Source organism: Salvelinus alpinus, chromosome 2 (genome assembly GCF_045679555.1).
Source record: "Salvelinus alpinus chromosome 2, SLU_Salpinus.1, whole genome shotgun sequence".
Classification (NCBI taxonomy): domain Eukaryota; kingdom Metazoa; phylum Chordata; class Actinopteri; order Salmoniformes; family Salmonidae; genus Salvelinus; species Salvelinus alpinus.
Window position 1 is genome coordinate 104,597,633 of NC_092087.1, and position 18,904 is coordinate 104,616,536.

An 18,904-nucleotide genomic window follows, 5' to 3' on the forward strand; every position below is an offset into this window, starting at 1 on the left:
GTGTATATAATGTGTGTGTGTGTATATAATGTGTGTGTGTGTGTATATAATGTGTGTGTGTGTGTGTGTATATAATGTGTGTGTGTGTATATAATGTGTGTGTGTGTGTGTATATAATGTGTGTGTGTGTGTGTATATATAATGTGTGTGTGTGTATTTAATGTGTGTCTGTGTGTGTGTGTATATAATGTGTGTGTGTATATAATGTGTGTCTGTGTGTGTGTGTATATAATGTGTGTGTGTATATAATGTGTGTCTGTGTGTGTGTGTATATAATGTGTGTGTGTATATAATGTGTGTCTGTGTGTGTGTGTATATAATGTGTGTGTGTATATAATGTGTGTCTGTGTGTGTGTGTATATAATGTGTGTGTGTATATAATGTGTGTCTGTGTGTGTGTGTATATAATGTGTGTGTGTATATAATGTGTGTCTGTGTGTGTGTATATAATGTGTGTCTGTGTGTGTGTGTATATAATGTGTGTGTGTATATAATGTGTGTCTGTGTGTGTGTGTATATAATGTGTGTGTGTATATAATGTGTGTCTGTGTGTGTGTGTATATAATGTGTGTGTGTATATAATGTGTGTCTGTGTGTGTGTGTATATAATGTGTGTGTGTATATAATGTGTGTCTGTGTGTGTGTGTATATAATGTGTGTGTGTATATAATGTGTGTCTGTGTGTGTGTATATAATGTGTGTCTGTGTGTGTGTGTATATAATGTGTGTGTGTATATAATGTGTGTCTGTGTGTGTGTGTATATAATGTGTGTGTGTATATAATGTGTGTCTGTGTGTGTGTGTATATAATGTGTGTGTGTATATAATGTGTGTGTGTGTGTGTATATAATGTGTGTGTGTGTGTGTGTATATAATGTGTGTGTCACTGTAGCATGATGTCTTTGAGGTTCTCCTGCAGGATGGTGTCTTTAACAGCGTGGAACACGAAGCGGATGTTCTCCGTGTCGATCGCCGTGGTAAAGTGATGGAACAGAGGTTTCCCGCGGTTACGCCGCTTACAACTGAACGATTGCACCAGGAACGCCTGCAGAGAGAAAGAGAGACAGAGAAGAGGTTTGAGAGTTTGTGTTTACCTGGTCAGGTGTGTTTGTGTGTTTACCTGGTCAGGTGTGTTTGTGTGTTTACCTGGTCAGGTATGTGTTACCTGTAGGTCCAGTGTGTTAGATCCTACCTGTAGGTCATGTGTGTTAGATCCTACCTGTAGGTCATGTGTGTTAGATCCTACCTGTAGGTCCAGTGTGTTAGATCCTACCTGTAGGTCCTGTGTGTTAGATCCTACCTGTAGGTCCAGTGTGTTAGATCCTACCTGTAGGTCCTGTGTGTTAGATCCTACCTGTAGGTCCAGTGTGTTAGATCCTAGGTCCTGTGTGTTAGATCCTACCTGTAGGTCCTGTGTGTTAGATCCTAGGTCCTGTGTGTTAGATCCTAGGTCCTGTGTGTTAGATCCTACCTGTAGGTCCTGTGTGTTAGATCCTACCTGTAGGTCCTGTGTGTTAGATCCTACCTGTAGGTCCTGTGTGTTAGATCCTAGGTCCTGTGTGTTAGATCCTAGGTCCTGTGTGTTAGATCCTAGGTCCTGTGTGTTAGATCCTAGGTCCTGTGTGTTAGATCCTACCTGTAGGTCCTGTGTGTTAGATCCTAGGTCCTGTGTGTTAGATCCTAGGTCCTGTGTGTTAGATCCTAGGTCCTGTGTGTTAGATCCTACCTGTACGTCCTCCAGCCTGCGAGGGTCTCCCCTGTATTCAGGGAAGTGTTTAGTGATGTCAGACTGGCGTAGCTTCTCCACCAGCAGATCAGTCTTGTTGAGGAAGAGGATGATGGACACGTTGAGGAAGAGCTTGTTGTTCACGATCGTCTCGAAGATGTTCATACTCTCTACCAGCCGATTGGTCCTCCGGTCCTCCATCAGAACCTATGGGAGAGGAGGTGAGAAATGTCTTCTTCCTGTTGACTCACGTAAAACTGAAGATGTGATTTCCCCCCCAAAACCTCCCAGCTACATCAACGCCTCATATACTAAGGTCTGGTGGGTGGGTGTACCTGGTCATACATCTGTGTGTGTGTGTGTGTGTGTGTGTGTGTGTGTGTGTGTGTGTGTGTGTGTGTGTGTGTGTGTGTCTGTATAGCCTACCTGGTCGTACTCGGATGATGACACCATGAACAGTATAGATGTGATTCCGTCGAAGCACTGAAACCATTTCTGTCTCTGTGACCTCTGACCCCCCACATCAACCATCTTAAACGGAATCTTCTTTATGACAAAGTCGTGTTCTACGATTCCTTTAGTCGCCTTCCGTGCAAACAGAATGTCCTGCCGACTAGGGATATAGTTCTGGAGAGAGTAGGAGAGAGGAGGAGAGAGGGGAGGAGTAGAGAGGAGCAGAGAGGAGGAGAGAGGGATGGAAGGATGGAGGAGAGAGGGGAGGAGGAGAGAGGAGCAGAGAGGAGGAGAGAGGGATGGAAGGATGGAGGAGAGAGGGGAGGAGGAGAGAGGAGCAGAGAGGGATGGAAGGATGGAGGAGAGAGGGGAGGAGGAGAGAGGAGCAGAGAGGAGGAGAGAGGGATGGGGGAGAGAGGGGAGGAGTAGAGAGGAGCAGAGAGGGATGGAAGGATGGAGGAGAGAGGGGAGGAGGAGAGAGGAGCAGAGAGGGATGGAAGGATGGAGGAGAGAGGGGAGGAGGAGAGAGGAGCAGAGAGGGATGGAAGGATGGAGGAGAGAGGGGAGAAGGAGAGAGGAGGAGAGAGGAGATGGAAGGATGGAGGAGAGAGGGGAGGAGAACAGTAATATTATCATGCTCTTTGATTGTTTTTGGTTGTCATTTATGTACAGTATGCAACAACATTGTCAAGTTAATGTAATTACATAGTCAATAATACTATCAGATGGGGGGTGTGGCCAGAGATTCTGACATTAAAGGTTAAAGGTGAAGAAGCTCCGCCCACTCACCGGCTGGCCAATCCGGTCCAGGTTATCCAGGAAGTATTTCACCGACTCACTCTGTAGACAGGAAGAGACAACAGTGGTTTTGATTTAATGAAAAGTTTTATTCCATTGTTTCCTTTGGACACAACAAGCTGAAAGCACAGCTCAAGCACACGTTGCTGAAAGGATTTGCTATATATTTCAACCACACAACAAACACTCTTCCCACTGGGCAAAGACGTCAATTCAACTTCTATTCCACGTTGGTTCAATGCAATTTCATTGAAATGACGTGGAAACGACGTTGATTCAACCAGTGTGTCCAGTGTGAAACGATGTTGATTCAACAAGTGTGTCCAGTGTGAAACGATGTTGATTCAACCAGTGTGTCCAGTGTGAAACAACGTTGATTCAACCAGTGTGTCCAGTGTGAAACGATGTTGATTCAACAAGTGTGTCCAGTGTGAAACGATGTTGATTCAACCAGTGTGTCCAGTGTGAAACAACGTTGATTCAACCAGTGTGTCCAGTGTGAAACGATGTTGATTCCACCAGTGTGTCCAGTGTGAAACAACGTTGATTCAACCAGTGTGTCCAGTGTGAAACGATGTTGATTCCACCAGTGTGTCCAGTGTGAAACGATGTTGATTCCACCAGTGTGTCCAGTGTGAAACAACGTTGATTCAACCAGTGTGTCCAGTGTGAAACGATGTTGATTCCACCAGTGTGTCCAGTGTGAAACGATGTTGATTCCACCAGTGTGTCCAGTGTGAAACGATGTATTTCCACCAGTGTGTCCAGTGTGAAACGATGTTGATTCCACCAGTGTGTCCAGTGGGAAACAACGTTGATTCAACCAGTGACACAGGGGCTTCTAGAATGCTCTACAATGTTCAAACAAACAAAACTGATCATTAAACTCAACCCTGAGACGGACAGGGAGAGAGAGGGAGAGGGAGAGTGAGAGAGAGAGAGAGCAATGTTTTCTGATAAAAGTGTGTTGACACTGTGTTCTGCCTCTGAGAGGGGAACAACATTAAAACAGATCCAGGATCAGCTTATTAATGTGTTCCAGGGGATCTATGAAGCAATCTCCCAATGCCTCTGAAGGGAACGACACTAAACAGATCCAGGATCAGCATATTAATGTGTTCCAGGGGATCTATGAAGCAATCTCCCAATGCCTCTGAAGGGAACGACACTAAACAGATCCAGGATCAGCTTATTAATGTGTTCCAGGGGCTCTATGAAGCAATCTCCCAATGCCTCTGAAGGGAACAACACTAAACAGATCCAGGATCAGCCTATTAATGTGTTCCAGGGGCTCTATGAAGCAACCTCCCAATGCCTGGATAAGCATTTACGCCATTCAGCAGAGACTTTTATCCAAAGCCATTGGTCCATTTTATGAATAGGTGTCCCCAGGCTGTATCAAACCCACGACCCCTTGGTCTTACATGCACCGACTGAGCCAAACGGGATGTTTAACGTTGTTTAGTGTGATAGTTCAGTCTGGTACATTGCAACCTCAATCACATCCACCACCCCAGGAAACAGCTGTGTGTGTGAAAACAGAGAGAGGGATTAACCAGACAGAGAGACAGCAACCTCCCTCCTCTCCCTTCCCCACACACAGAAAACTAGCCCTCGTTCCAAAACTATTCCTCTTTCCAAAACTATTCCTCGTTCCAAAACTATTCCTCTTTCCAAAACTATTCCTCGTTCCAAAACTATTCCTCGTTCCAAAACTATTCCTCGTTCCAAAACTATTCCTCGTTACAAAATTACTCATCTTTCCAAAACTATTCCTCTTTCCAAAACGATTCCTCTTTCCAAAACGATTCCTCTTTCCAAAACCATTCCTCTTTCAAAACTATTCCTCTTTCCAAAACTATTCCTCTTTCCAAAACTATTCCTCTTTCCAAAACTATTCCTCCTTTCAAAACTATTCCTCTTTCCAAAACTTCCTCTTTCCAAAACTATTCCTCTTTCCAAAACTATTCCTCTTTTCAAAACTATGCCTGTTTCCAAAACTAACCCTCTTTCCAAAACTATTCCTCTTTCCAAAACTATTCCTCTTTCCAAAACTATTCCTCTCTCCAAAACTATTCCTCTTTCCACTATTCCTCTTTCAATCCGTCTTTTATTTAGTTGATGGGCTCTGGTCTGGTCTTCCTGTAAACGTCAGTTTGTCTTCTTCTCCAAATGAGAGTCCAACTTGTCTTATAAACGAATAATAATTTGTCACGGAGTCGTGTTCTAAAACTGACCCCATTGGACGAACGTCCGTGAACCGTTATGTTGCCGTGCCAAACAGGAAACGCGACCCCCATGACCCAACGGCTGACCTGTGATGTCACTGCCACAGGAAACAAAGTCCGCCAACGTGAGGGGGAGGGGCCAGGAGGGGGGAGAGGGGAATTCCCAGCATTGAGGAGATTAACACAGACAGACACAGACAGACAGACACACACATACTACACTCTAGTCTCACTCTGCCATACCACCAAAATCACGTCGTTGTCACACCTCCCTTGGGGGTCTGGAGAATTTAGTTTTGGTGCAAAAACACAGCGGACAGATTTTGATTAGATGTTACCTATGCTAGCCCCCCCCCCTCCCCAGCCTGTAGAACGGTGTTGTTATCTATGCTAGCCCCCCCCCTCCCCAGCCTGTAGAACGGTGTTGTTATCTATGCTAGCCCCCCCCCCCAGCCTGTAGAACGGTGTTGTTATCTATGCTAGCCCCCCCCCTCCCCAGCCTGTAGAACGGTGTTGTTATCTATGCTAGCCCCCCCCCCCCAGCCTGTAGAACGGTGTTGTTATCTATGCTAGCCCCCCCCCCCCAGCCTGTAGAACGGTGTTGTTATCTATGCTAGCCCCCCCCCCCCCCCCAGCCTGTAGAACGGTGTTGTTACCTATGCTAGCCCCCCCCCCCCCCCCAGCCTGTAGAACGGTGTTGTTACCTATGCTAGCCCCCCCCCCCCCCCAGCCTGTAGAACGGTGTTGTTACCTATGCTAGCCCCCCCCCCCCCCAGCCTGTAGAACGGTGTTGTTACCTATGCTAGCCCCCCCCCCCCCCCCAGCCTGTAGAACGGTGTTGTTACCTATGCTAGCCCCCCCCCCCCCCAGCCTGTAGAACGGTGTTGTTATCTATGCTAGCCCCCCCCCCCCAGCCTGTAGAACGGTGTTGTTATCTATGCTAGCCCCCCCCCCCAGCCTGTAGAACGGTGTTGTTACCTATGCTAGCCCCCCCCCCCCCCCCCCAGCCTGTAGAACGGTGTTGTTATCTATGCTAGCCCCCCCCCTCCCCAGCCTGTAGAACGGTGTTGTTACCTATGCTAGCCCCCCCCCCCCCAGCCTGTAGAACGGTGTTGTTATCTATGCTAGCCCCCCCCCCCCCCCCAGCCTGTAGAACGGTGTTGTTACCTATGCTAGCCCCCCCCCCCCCAGCCTGTAGAACGGTGTTGTTACCTATGCTAGCCCCCCCCCCCTCCCCAGCCTGTAGAACGGTGTTGTTACCTATGCTAGCCCCCCCCCCCCCCCAGCCTGTAGAACGGTGTTGTTATCTATGCTAGCCCCCCCCCCCCCCCAGCCTGTAGAACGGTGTTGTTACCTATGCTAGCCCCCCCCCAGCCTGTAGAACGGTGTTGTTATCTATGCTAGCCCCCCCCCCCCAGCCTGTAGAACGGTGTTGTTATCTATGCTAGCCCCCCCCCCCCCCCAGCCTGTAGAACGGTGTTGTTATCTATGCTAGCCCCCCCCCCCCCCCCAGCCTGTAGAACGGTGTTGTTACCTATGCTAGCCCCCCCCCAGCCTGTAGAACGGTGTTGTTATCTATGCTAGCCCCCCCCCCCCCCAGCCTGTAGAACGGTGTTGTTATCTATGCTAGCCCCCCCCCCCCCCCCAGCCTGTAGAACGGTGTTGTTATCTATGCTAGCCCCCCCCCCCCCCCCCAGCCTGTAGAACGGTGTTGTTATCTATGCTAGCCCCCCCCCCCCCCCCCAGCCTGTAGAACGGTGTTGTTACCTATGGCCACTTTGTAGGCTAACTCCACTGAGCTGCTAACTAGCGAGCTAGCTACAGTAGGCCACTTTGTAGGCTAACTCCACTGAGCTGCTAACTAGCGAGCTAGCTACAGTAGGCCACTTTGAAGGCTAACTCCACTGAGCTGCTAACTAGCGAGCTAGCTAACTTCCTAAGTGAATTAAATGATTGCAGTAGTTCCCGTAGATAGACAGTACATGGTTGCTCTATGTATCACTGACCCTGGATAAGCTAGACCGGACACAGCTAACCTTTTAGGTCAATAATATGCTGTTTTTATTATCTTTTGGTTGGCTTTATCATCCTGAGAGAAATTGAACTAGTTAGTAGCTAGCTTACGAGGTTAGCTGACTTTTCTCAAAAACGAATCTCATCGTGGCTAGCGACTTGTCCCGCATGCTAGCCTTTACAGCCAAATATCACGTCAGAAACGTCTAAATATAAAATATTGATAAGGCCAGTGTTGTAAACCATTTTTTTCTTCTTACTGCAGCTCGACAGCTTTAGTTCATCTGGACAAAACGTTATGAAATGTTGTTTTGTTGATATTTTTTGGGTATAAATCTGATGAGCACCTTTGGAGCTCCTCCCAAGCAAGGCACCAGGTTCCCGCCCTCCCGGGTTCCCGCCCTCCCTTCGCTGATTTCTGTCATGGAACTTCCCCAGACTTCCCATTTAAGGGAAGCCTGGTTCGCGACGAGGCTTCCTACACCCATACTATTGACTGGAGCTACAGTGGTGTGACAAATAGCAGTATGCATCACTACTGACGCAGAGAGAGAGAGAGAGTGAGAGGGAGAGATAGAGAGAGAGACAAAAGAGAGTATTTTTTTCTCTGAAGTTACCATTTCAAAACTAAAATAACTTTATTAGTCGACAGTGGAAATGCTGACAGAGTGTTTTAAAGAGTAAGCAGATGGACTGAGGTTTCCTCTCTATTTCAGGAAGACAGGAAGAGAGGGGGGAGGGAGGGAGGGATGGGGGAGAGAGGGATGGGGGAGGAAGGGAGGGGGGATGGGGGAGAGAGAGAGAGAGAGAGAGGGAGGGAGAGAGGGAGGGATGGGGGGAGAGAGAGAGAGGGAGGGAGGGAGAGAGGGAGGGATGGGGGGAGGGATGGGGGGAGAGAGAGAGAGAGGGAGGGAGAGAGGGAGGGATGGGGGGAGGGAGGGATGGGGGAGAGAGAGAGAGGGAGGGAGGGAGGGAGGGAGAGAGAGAGAGAGGGAGGGGGGAGGGAGGGTAGAGAGGGAGGGAGGGAGAGAGAGATGGAGGGGGAGGGGGAGAGAGGGAGGGAGGGATGGAGGGGGAGGGGGAGAGAGAGGGAGGGGGAGAGAGAGAGGGAGGGATGGGGGACAGAGGGAGAGAGAGGGGGAGGGGGAGAGAGGGAGGGAGGGATGGGGGAGAGAGATGGAGGGGGAGAGAGGGAGGGGATGAGAGATAGAGAGATGGCATGTTTTTTGTATATAATTTATGAACCAGGTTAATAAAACATGTAACATTTGGGGGGAACTGAGGAAAAACCAATGACTAAAGCCTGTCACAGCAGATGCATTACAGCTGACCAATCAAAACAGGTTTTTGGTGGGTTAAACCAATCAATGGATAGAACTGGTGTAGTTGTGGTGTGAGTGAATAAGGCAGCAGGAATGGAACTCCATTCACAGTCTGTATTGGTCAGATTAGAGGCTTTACTACTAGACCAGGTCTGAATAGACTGTGTGTTTGTGGCCCCTCCCTCTCTCTCTCTCTGTCCCTCTCTCTCTCTCTCTCTCTCTCTCTGTCTCTCTCTCTGTCTCTCTCTCTGTCTCTGTCTCTCTGTCTCTCTCCATATCCCTCTCTGTCTCTCTCTCTCTCTCTCTCTGTCTCTCTGTCTCTCTCCATATCCCTCTCTGTCTCTCTCTCTGTCTCTCTCTCTCTCTCTGTCTCTCTCTCTCTCTCTGTCTCTCTGTCTCTCTCCATATCCCTCTCTGTCTCTCTCTCTCTGTCTCTCTCTCTGTCTCTCTGTCTCTCTCCATATCCCTCTCTGTCTCTCTCTCTGTCTCTCTCTCTCTCTCTCTCTCTCTGTCTCTCTCACTCCCTCTCTCTCTCTCTCTCCCTCTCTCTCTCCTGGTTGCTACGGGAACCCGGTGGTTGTTTTGAGAGCTTTTGGATTCGACTTGAAGGAGCTCATAACTATCACACACACTAGGGCTGTCCCCCGACTAAAAAAAAAGACAAAATCTTGGTCAACCCGCGAGTCTTCTTGTTCGTTGTGACCCATTGATTGGTCTAAATGTTTAAACTTATTTTTTACATATATAGTTAGACACACCCTGTGTGTTTGAATAGAAACAACTACATCGGCTCTGAACTTGTCTGATGCTTTAAGCACACTGTTGGATTAAATGATTAAGACACACAAAGAGGTTTGATGGTCACACTGTTGGATTAAATGATTAAGACACACAAATGACTCAGCAAAGAGGTTTGATGGTCACACTGTGTTATCTCTGTTGTCTCTCTCCTCTGCAGTGAACAGGCCCCACACCACAGTAAGTGTTTATCTCTGTTGTCTCTCTCCTCTGCAGTGAACAGGCCCCACACCACAGTAAGTGTTTATCTCTGTTGTCTCCTCCCTACTGCAGTGAACAGGCCCCACACCACAGTAAGTGTTTATCTCTGTCTCTCTCTCCTCCCTACTGCAGTGAACAGGCCCCACACCACAGTAAGTGTTTATCTCTGTTGTCTCTCTCTCCTCCCTACTGCAGTGAACAGGCCCCACACCACAGTAAGTGTTTATCTCTGTTGTCTCTCTCTCCTCCCTACTGCAGTGAACAGGCCCCACAGCACAGTAAGTGTTTATCTCTGTTGTCTCTCTCTCCTCCCTACTGCAGTGAACAGGCCCCACAGCACAGTAAGTGTTAATCTCTGTTGTCTCTCTCTCCTCTCTACTGCAGTGAACAGGCCCCACAGCACAGTAAGTGTTTATCTCTGTTGTCTCTCTCTCCTCCCTACTGCAGTGAACAGGCCCCACACCACAGTAAGTGTTTATCTCTGTTGTCTCTCTCTCCTCCCTACTGCAGTGAACAGGCCCCACAGCACAGTAAGTGTTTATCTCTGTCTCTCTCTCCTCCCTACTGCAGTGAACAGGCCCCACACCACAGTAAGTGTTTGTGTGTGTGTGTGTGTGTGTGTGTGTGTGTGTGTGTGTGTGTGTGTGTGTGTGTGTGTGTGTGTGTGTGTGTGTGTGTGTGTGTGTGTGTGTGTGTGTGTGTGTGTGTGTGTGTTGCGGGGGGCTGTCAGTCGTTTCTGTTTTCTCTATCTCTCTACTCCTCCCTTCTCTCCGTTTCTCCCAGTCATCCTATTTCTCTCAATCCCTCTCCCCTCCCCCAACCCTATTTCTCGCTCTCTTTTTCTATGGCTGGGATCCAGAGTTTCCTGGGAAAGCAGGGCTGTGGTGCCCGGAAAAACCTCTCAGAGAGAAAGATAGACAGAAAAAAGGAGAGAGGTAGGGAGAGAATGAGAGGGAGAAAAATAAAGACTTCCATAAACAAAGATAGTAAGAGAGAAAGAGATGGAAGAAGAGAAAGATAAAGACTTCCATAAACAAAGATAGTAAGAGAGAAAGAGATGGAAGAAGAGAAAAATACACACAGAGAAAGAGAGAAAGAGAGAAGCCTGAAAGGCAGCTACAGACTGAGGATTCACTCTGTCTTGTTCTGTTAATCTGAACAGGAACCAAGTTGTCTTCTGTGTATCACGTTAGCATGCTAGCATTATCCACTGTGACTAATGACAAGATTAGCCTCGTTTGCTAACCAAGGTCATTCTCAAAAGTCTTTCTCTCTCCCTCTCTCTTATCTCTCCCTCTCTCCATCTCCAGAGTGTGACCTTTCACCTCCTGAGAGTGGCTCACATGATGTGGCGTCTGGAGCTAAATAGGTGTGACTTCCGTTTGGGCACCAGGTGTTCTAGGTGTTTCTAACATGGTCAACATCTGACACTGCAGTACTACTATTATTACTATTGTTATTATTATTATTATTATTATTATTGTTATTGTTATTGTTATTGTCATTATTATCATTGTTATTATTATTATTGTTGTTACTATTGTTATTATTATTATTATTATTATTGTCATTATTATCATTGTTATTATTATTATTATTATTATTGTTATTGTTATTGTCATTATTATCATTGTTATTATTATTATTGTTGTTACTATTGTTATTATTATTATTATTATTATTGTTACTACTATTGTTATTACTATTATTATTATTGTTATTGTTATTATTGTTATGATAATTATTATTATTCTATGTGTGTGGGATTTGTCCTCTATGTCAGAGGAGAGAGAGCTGTAGTGTTCCAGTATGTAATGAAATGTAACAGCAACAAACAAACTACTATACTGTCTTATTATATAGCCTCTACCCAGGCATTCAACAATACTGTCTTATTATATAGCCTCTACCCAGGCTTCAACAATACTGTCTTATTACATAGCCTCTACCCAGGCTTTCAACAATACTGTCTTATTACATAGCCTCTACCCAGGCTTTCAACAATACTATCTGATTATATAGCCTCTACCCAGGCTTCGTCCTGATTGGTCCAGGAGCGGCGTGGCCAATAGGGCCAGTATAGCACAGTGTTTTATGGGTACATATTGTTGATAGGACGAAGGTTGACATCGCACAACCCTAGCACACGCGCAAACACACACACGCGCGCGCATGTGAAAAAACCATGAGTGAATTTTTTATGTCAGACAGTGAGAAATGAATGATAAATTAACGATAAATGAATGATAAATGAATGATTGACAGTCTCTAGTCAGCCCTGACAGCCTTGTTGTCACCTAGCAACATACAAACCTACACACACACTCTACACACACTACACACTCCACACTCTACACACTCTACACACTACACTACACACTCTACACACTACACTACACACTACACACTCTACACACTACACACTACACACTCTACACACTACACACTACACTACACACACACTACACACTACACACACTACACACACTCCACACTCTACACACTACACTACACACACACTACACACTACACACACTACACACACTACACACTACACACTCCACACTACACTACACACACACTACACACTACACACACACTACACATGCTACACTACACACTCTACACACTCTACACACACTACACACTACACACACACTACACACTCTACACGCTACACTACACACTCTACACTACTACACACTACACACACTACACACTCCACACTCTACACACTACACACTACACTACACACACACTACACACTACACACACTACACACACTACACACTACACACACTACACACACTACACACACACTACACACTCTACACACTACACACTCTACACACACTACACACACTACACACTCCACACTCTACACACTACACACTACACACTACACACACACTACACACTACACACACTACACACACTACACACTACACACACTACACACACTACACACACACCACACACACTACACACTCTACACACTCTACACACTACACACTCTACACACACTACACACACACTACACACTACACACTCTACACGCTACACTACACACTCAAATACACTCTTTAAAAAAGGTTCCTAAAGGGTTCTTCGGCTGTCTCCAAGGGAGAACACTTTTTGGTTCCAGGTAGAACCCTCTGTGGAACATGGAACCCAAAATGGATCTACTTGGAACCAAAAAGGGTTCTTCAAAGGGTTCTCCTATGGGGACAGTCAAAGAATCCTTTTAGGTTCTAGATAGAACCTTTTTTTGGTCAAAGCGTGTTCTCAGTTTGTAAACAATGAAGTCTTTGGAACGTTGAATGCTGCTCTAACTTATCTGGAGTTGAAGACCAGGGACAGACTGTAACATCATAATAATAACAACACAGTCTCTCTCTGACACAAACACATGAGAGTGTGTGATTTTCTGTCTCGGACAAGGCTGTCGTGTTTGTGTAGCTGTGTGTGTGTGTGTGTGTGTGTGTGTGTGTGTGTGTGTGTGTGTGTGTGTGTGTGTGTGTGTGTGTGTGTGTGTGTGTGTGTATTTGTATATTTCTGTGTGTCTATCTCTGTGTGTGTGTGTAGCTGTGTGTGTGTGTGTATCTGTGTGTGTGTGTGTGTGTATCTCTGTAAGACTCACCAGTTGAAACTCACTGCGTCGTGCGTAGGCATCCTGTATCCCAGAATCCCTCCACAGAGCATCCAGCGCCAGACCATAAAGCTGGAATTCTATTGGTTCTATCGCCACTCCACCACGCCCCTCAAATGACATCACAAACATGCCGTGCTTCTCGTTTTCAGAGTTCTGCCACGGAATCCCCAGCTTGTCCCGCGCATCCACCAATACACGCATCCCCTGGAGAACAATATATACATTAATATATACATGAATATATGCATCCCCTGGAGAACAATATATACATTAATATATACATGAATATATGCATCCCCTGGAGAACAATATATACATTAATATATACATCCCCTGGAGAACAATATATACATTAATATATACATCCATCAAAACACGCATCCCCTGGAGAACAATATATACATTAATATATACATGAATATATGCATCCCCTGGAGAACAATATATACATTAATATATACATGAATATATGCATCCCCTGGAGAACAATATATACATTAATATATACATCCCCTGGAGAACAATATATACATTAATATATACATCCATCAAAACACGCATCCCCTGGAGAACAATATATACATTAATATATACATCCCCTGGAGAACAATATATACATTAATATATACATCCCCTGGAGAACAATATATACATTAATATATACAGTGGGGAGAACAAGTATTTGATACACTGCCGATTTTGCAGGTTTTCCTACTTACAAAGCATGTAGAGGTCTGTAATTTTTATCATAGGTACACTTCAACTATGAGAGACGGAATCTAAAACAAAAATCCAGAAAATCACATTGTATGATTTTTAAATAATTAATTTGCATTTTATTGCATGACATAAGTATTTGATACATCAGAAAAGCAGAACTTAATATTTGGTACAGAAACCTTTGTTTGCAATTACAGAGATCATACGTTTCCTGTAGTTCTTGACTAGGTTTGCACACACTGCAGCAGGGATTTTGGCCCACTCCTCCCTACAGATCTTCTCCAGATCCTTCAGGTTTCGGGGCTGTCGCTGGGCAATACGGACTTTCAGCTCCCTCCAAAGATTTTCTATTGGCTTCAGGTCTGGAGACTGGCTAGGCCACTCCAGGACCTTGAGATGCTTCTTACGGAGCCACTCCTTAGTTGCCATGGCTGTGTGCTTCGTGTCGTTATCATGCTGGAAGACCCAGCCACGACCCATCTTCAATGCTCTTACTGAGGGAAGGAGGTTGTTGGCCAAGATCTCGCGATACATGGCCCCATCCATCCTCCCCTCAATACGGTGCAGTCGTCCTGTCCCCTTTGCAGAAAAGCATCCCCAAAGAATGATGTTTCCACCTCCATGCTTCACGGTTGGGATGGTGTTCTTGGGGTTGTACTCATACTTCTTCTTCCTCCAAACATGGCGAGTGGAGTTAGACCAAAAAGCTCTATTTTTGTCTCATTAGACCACATGACCTTCTCCCATTCCTCCTCTGGATCATCCAGATGGTCATTGGCAAACTTCAGACAGGCCTGGACATGCACTGGCTTAAGCAGGGGGACCTTGCGTGCGCTGCAGGATTTTAATCCATGACGGCGTAGTGTGTTACTAATGGTTTTCTTTGAGACTGTGGTCCCAGCTCTCTTCAGGTCATTGACCAGGTCCTGCCGTGTAGTTCTGGGCTGATCCCTCACCTTCCTCATGATCATTGATGCCCCACGAGGTGAAATCTTGCATGGAGCCCCAGACCGAGGGTGATTGACCGTCATCTTGAACTTCTTCCATTTTTGAATAATTGTGCCAACAGTTGTTTCCTTCTCACCAAGCTGCTTGGCTATTGTCCTGTAGCCCATCCCAGCCTTGTGCAGGTCTACAATTTTATCCCTGATGTCCTTACACAGCTCTCTGGTCTTGGCCATTGTGGAGAGGTTGGAATCTGTTTGATTGAGTGTGTGGACAGGTGTCTTTTATACAGGTAACGAGTTCAAACAGGTGCAGTTAATACAGGTAATGAGTGGAGAACAGGAGGGCTTCTTAAAGAAAAACTAACAGGTCTGTGAGAGCCGGAATTCTTACTGGTTGGTAGGTGATCAAATACTTATGTCATGCAATAAAATGCAAATTAATTATTTAAAAATCATACAATGTGATTTTCTGGATTTTTGTTTTAGATTCCGTCTCTCACAGTTGAAGTGTACCTATGATAAAAATTACAGACCTCTACATGCTTTGTAAGTAGGAAAACCTGCAAAATCGGCAGTGTATCAAATACTTGTTCTCCCCACTGTACATCCCCTGGAGAACAATATATACATTAATATATACATCCCCTGGAGAACAATATATACATTAATATATACATCCCCTGGAGAACAATATATACATTAATATATACATCCCCTGGAGAACAATATATACATTAATATATACATCCCCTGGAGAACAATATATACATTAATATATACATTAATATACACATCCCCTGGAGAACAATATATACATTAATATATACATCCACCAAAGTACGCATCCCCTGGAGAACAATATATACATCAATATATACATCCCCTGGAGAACAATATATACATTAATATATACATCCCCTGGAGAACAATATATACATTAATATATACATCCACCAAAGTACGCATCCCCTGGAGAACAATATATACATTAATATATACATCCCCTGCAGAACAATATATACATTAATATATACATCCCCTGCAGAACAATATATACATTAATATATACATCCCCTGGAGAACAATATATACATTAATATATACATCCACCAAAGTACGTATCCCCTGGAGAACAATATATACATCAATATATACATCCCCTGGAGAACAATATATACATTAATATATACATCCCCTGGAGAACAATATATACATTAATATATACATCCCCTGCAGAACAATATATACATTAATATATACATCCCCTGGAGAACAATATATACATTAATATATACATCCACCAAAGTACGCATCCCCTGGAGAACAATATATACATTAATATATACATCCCCTGCAGAACAATATATACATTAATATATACATCCCCTGCAGAACAATATATACATTAATATATACATCCCCTGGAGAACAATATATACATTAATATATACATCCACCAAAGTACGTATCCCCTGGAGAACAATATATACATCAATATATACATCCCCTGGAGAACAATATATACATTAATATATACATCCCCTGGAGAACAATATATACATTAATATATACATCCCCTGGAGAACAATATATACATTAATATATACATCCCCTGGAGAACAATATATACATTAATATATACATCCACCAAAGTACGCATCCCCTGGAGAACAATATATACATTAATATATACATCCCCTGCAGAACAATATATACATTAATATATACATCCCCTGGAGAACAATATATACATTAATATATACATCCACCCAAGTACGCATCCCCTGGAGAACAATATATACATTAATATATACATCCCCTGGAGAACAATATATACATTAATATATACATCCACCAAAACACGCATCCCCTGGAGAACAATACATACATTATTATATACATCCACCAAAACACGCATCCCCTGGAGATCAATATATACATCAATATACACATCCCCTGGAGAACAATATATACATTAATATATACATCCCCTGGAGAACAATATATACATTAATATATACATCCACCAAAACACGCATCCCCTGGAGAACAATATATACATCAATATACACATCCCCTGGAGAACAATATATACATCAATATACACATCCCCTGGAGAACAATATATACATTAATATATACATCCCCTGGAGAACAATATATACATTAATACACACATCCACCAATACACGCATCCCCTGGAGAACAATATATACATCAATATACACATCCCCTGGAGAACAATATATACATTAATATATACATCCCCTGGAGAACAATATATACATTAATATATACATCCCCTGGAGAACAATATATACATTAATATATACATCCCCTGGAGAACAATATATACATTAATATATACATCCCCCTGGAGAACAATATATACATTAATATATACATCCCCTGGAGAACAATATATACATTAATATATACATCCCCTGGAGAACAATATATACATTAATATATACATCCCCTGCAGAACAATATATACATTAATATATACATCCCCTGAAGAACAATATATACATTAATATATACATCCACCAAAGCACGCATCCCCTGGAGAACAATATATACATCAATATATACATCCCCTGGAGAACAATATATACATTAATATATACATGCCCTGGAGAACAATATATACATTAATATATACATCCACCAAAACACGCATCCCCTGGAGAACAATATATACATTAATATATACATCCCCTGGAGAACAATATATACATTAATACATACATCCCCTGCAGAACAATATATACATTAATATATACATCCCCTGGAGAACAATATATACATTAATATATACATCCCCTGGAGAAAAATATATACATTAATATATACATCCCCTGGAGAACAATATATACATTAAAACACATATCCCTCATAGAGAGAGACGGCGTTGGATACATACACTCACTCAAGTACAACATTTTCTCTTTTGGACCTCAACAATGTGTTACAGTGTATCTGTCTACAACCAGTGTTACAGTGTATCTGTCTACAACCAGTGTTACAGTGTATCTGTCTACAACCAGTGTTACAGTGTATCTGTCTACAACCAGTGTTACAGTGTATCTGTCTACAACCAGTGTTACAGTGTATCTGTCTACAACCAGTGTTACAGTGTATCTGTCTACAACCAGTGTATCTGTCTACAACCAGTGTTACAGTGTATCTGTCTACAACCAGTGTTACAGTGTATCTGTCTACAACCAGTGTATCTGTCTACAACCAGTGTTACAGTGTATCTGTCTACAACCAGTGTTACAGTGTATCTGTCTACAACCAGTGTTACAGTGTATCTGTCTACAACCAGTGTTACAGTGTATCTGTCTACAACCAGTGTTACAGTGTATCTGTCTACAACCAGTGTATCTGTCTACAACCAGTGTATCTGTCTACAACCAGTGTTACAGTGTATCTGTCTACAACCAGTGTTACAGTGTATCTGTCTACAACCAGTGTTACAGTGTATCTGTCTACAACCAGTGTTACAGTGTATCTGTCTACAACCAGTGTTACAGTGTATCTGTCTACAACCAGTGTATCTGTCTACAACCAGTGTTACAGTGTATCTGTCTACAACCAGTGTATCTGTCTACAACCAGTGTTACAGTGTATCTGTCTACAACCAGTGTTACAGTGTATCTGTCTACAACCAGTGTATCTGTCTACAACCAGTGTATCTGTCTACAACCAGTGTTACAGTGTATCTGTCTACAACCAGTGTATCTGTCTACAACCAGTGTATCTGTCTACAACCAGTGTATCTGTCTACAACCAGTGTTACAGTGTATCTGTCTACAACCAGTGTTACAGTGTATCTGTCTACAACCAGTGTTACAGTGTATCTGTCTACAACCAGTGTATCTGTCTACAACCAGTGTTACAGTGTATCTGTCTACAACCAGTGTTACAGTGTATCTGTCTACAACCAGTGTTACAGTGTATCTGTCTACAACCAGTGTATCTGTCTACAACCAGTGTTACAGTGTATCTGTCTACAACCAGTGTTACAGTGTATCTGTCTA

The 18,904-nt window shown here is 43.8% G+C and overlaps 1 protein-coding gene across 1 annotated transcript in view; it reads right to left on the reverse strand.

Moving 5' to 3' along the window:
* Positions 1-745: 745 nt before the first annotated feature.
* The window catches only part of LOC139568400 (guanine nucleotide-binding protein subunit alpha-12-like), a 26,101-nt gene continuing 7,942 nt past the window's right edge, over positions 746-18,904 (reverse strand). The window contains exons 2-6 of the mRNA XM_071390189.1: positions 13,180-13,395; positions 2,969-3,019; positions 2,153-2,353; positions 1,727-1,933; positions 746-1,045 (exon numbers count right to left, since the gene is read on the reverse strand). Of these exons, the coding sequence (XP_071246290.1) occupies positions 884-1,045; positions 1,727-1,933; positions 2,153-2,353; positions 2,969-3,019; positions 13,180-13,395 (837 nt within the window). The 3' untranslated portion in view covers positions 746-883. The remainder of the gene's footprint in view (positions 1,046-1,726; positions 1,934-2,152; positions 2,354-2,968; positions 3,020-13,179; positions 13,396-18,904) is intronic.